The sequence below is a fragment of the Centruroides sculpturatus genome, unplaced genomic scaffold (genome assembly GCF_000671375.1).
Source record: "Centruroides sculpturatus isolate CEXI.00-Female unplaced genomic scaffold, Cexi_2.0 scaffold1080, whole genome shotgun sequence".
Lineage (NCBI taxonomy): Eukaryota > Metazoa > Arthropoda > Arachnida > Scorpiones > Buthidae > Centruroides > Centruroides sculpturatus.
In genome coordinates, this window is record NW_019385284.1 from 32,220 (window position 1) to 34,798 (window position 2,579).

A 2,579-nucleotide genomic window follows, 5' to 3' on the forward strand; every position below is an offset into this window, starting at 1 on the left:
ATATATTAGAAAGCATCAGAATACAGAGGCCCAGTAAACTTTTTTGAAAATCAGTAACTCAGCCCATATTTAACATTCTGTGGTAATCGACAATATAAAACAAAATTTTCTTAAGAATTATTTAGAAATTATATATTGTTTATTATTAGACCACTTTTGCTTGATGTATTTGTATCTGAAATATGTCTTTTGAAATCACTCCATGAATTTATGATTTTGTATTAATTAAGATTGTTAGATTTTATTGCAATAAATTTGATACTCTTTTATGTAAAAAGCACTGTTTTTTTCTGAAATATATATTTATTTCTTCTATTGTAATTTAGAAATAAAAATTGAAATATTTCTTCTTTAAATTATTATAGAAAATTTACTGAAATCGTATTACTAACATAATCTAATTTAATAATAATCATTACATATATCAAAATCAAAATAATTGAAAGAATATATTTTTCTGCATAGATGATAATTTTGATACAAACAAACTTGTCATTGCTGAAGATATGGGTAGAGGTGCTGTTTCTTGGAAATCCTATCGTCATTATATAAGCTCTTCAGGAGGTCCCTTTGTTATTGGATTATTATTATTTCTTTTTCTAGCTTTTGTTTCTTCTCTGTTATTTAGTTTTGTTTGGTTGAGATATTGGATGGATACAGTAAGTAATAGTTTCTTCATAGTAACTCAAATTATAGACGATAACTTTTTATTCTAAAATAAAATCTTTTAATTTCAGTTTCGGAGCTCTTCTAAAAATTGGAAACAAAATTTTACATTTAATGAATCTCTGCCTTCATTACTGTCCAACAGTTCTGAATTTAAAGATGATAATACAAAACATTTAGAAGAATATCATTATCAGTTAATCTATGCTTTATCTGTTGTTGTTGTATTAATTCTTGGAATAATAAAAGGAATCTTTTGTGCAAAGGTAAGTTTTTATGTAAATATTTAATTTATTCTATTGCTATAGAACACTATTACATTTTTATAAAAATATGAATAGTAATATACAAATAGATTTAACATCAGTCAAACAATAAATATTAGCTGCTCTAAGCTTATATATTGGGTTGTTCGAAAAGTAATTTCGTTTTTTTTTCGTGGAAGAAAACACAATATTTTTATAATAAATAAATATTTTATTGAATTATATGTTGACCATTTTGGTCAAATACCTATTGTCATCGTTTCTGGTAGTAGCATGATTTCACATTAATAAAAGTTTTGATCATTGCTTACAAAAAACTGATCCAAGTGATTTTTGACATTGTCATTTCAAGTAAATGTCTTATAGTTAAAAAAATTTGTATAGACTGGAACAAGTAATAATCTGAGTGTGCTTGATCTGGTGAATATGGTTGGTGCGATAACACGTCCCATCTAAGTTATAACAGTTTCTGACGAGTTAACAAACTTGTGTGAAATTTGACATTATCGTGGTAAAACACTACACCTGTTTTGTTGATCAATTCTGACCGCCTTTTCTGTTTGATGATATTACTCAATTTGTTTACTCGATGGCAGTACACTTTCAAATCAATTGTTAAATTGTTTGGTAAAAGCTCCAAAAAAAATTTCCTTAAAATCCCACCAAAGAGAGCATCTCTCTTTAAGAACATGTGGAATCCATATATCAAGCTTTGAAATGAAACCAATTTGTTTCAAGTAATCATAAACAGTTCAATAGACAAATTTAGTCTCTTAGTGATTTCATGTGTTGTTATTCGGCAGTTTGCTTCAATCAGTACCTTTATTTTGTTTTCATTGGCTTCAGCTGGTCATCCAGAATATGGTGTATCTTATTCGTTTTATATTTATATTTCATTCTGGCAATTTCAATATATGAAATTTTGTAAACCAGTTTTGACACTGTTATGGAGAAGATGTATTCACAGAACATCAATACATCTTCTCCATACACGTCACACAATTTTTTTCTCACTTGAACAGCATTCTTACCTTTTTGGTAATAAAAGAGCAAAATACAGGTAACCCCTGTATAACACGGTAGTTACGTTCCAAAAAATTGCCGTGTTATGCGAATCTGTGTTATACGAAACAAAGAACTAATACGAAAAGGAGGGTTAGGTTCCAAAAATAAAAAAAACATGCTACTATATTTTCATAATTAAGATAAATATCTTCATTAAAATTTTTTTAAGTGATACATATTAATTAGTGTTGCAACGAATAGTATATTCGGCCTGAGGCCGAATACCGAATATTCGGCCAGGAGCGTGGCCAAATAGCTGAATATTCGGCCAAACTATTCGGCTTGATTAATGCACGTACGAAAATTGGCGCGCAAACCGCATTATGGCAAGGATCCTGCTCTCTATTGGCCCGCTGTCACTACTCTTTGCCAATCGCGTTAATTCTTGGCAGTTGTAGCGGACATACAAGAGTGTCATGGAAGTATGTGATAAATGATGATATCAAATGTGGATAACAATGAAATGATCTACACGTGTAAATAACGGAAGAAGAACAGAGAAGAACCGCAAAGTGAAAATGTGAAAATAAATATGAAATTGAGTTGATAACATAATCGAACAAGTCGAGGCAGCTTATTGGC

At 29.4% G+C, this 2,579-nt stretch overlaps 1 protein-coding gene across 1 annotated transcript in view; it reads left to right on the forward strand.

Moving 5' to 3' along the window:
• LOC111637165 (multidrug resistance-associated protein 5-like) overlaps nt 1-2,579 on the forward strand; it is a 48,358-nt gene that overhangs the window by 31,695 nt on the left and 14,084 nt on the right. Inside the window, exons 9-10 of the mRNA XM_023382589.1 lie at nt 466-659; nt 738-932. Of these exons, the coding sequence (XP_023238357.1) occupies nt 466-659; nt 738-932 (389 nt within the window). The remainder of the gene's footprint in view (nt 1-465; nt 660-737; nt 933-2,579) is intronic.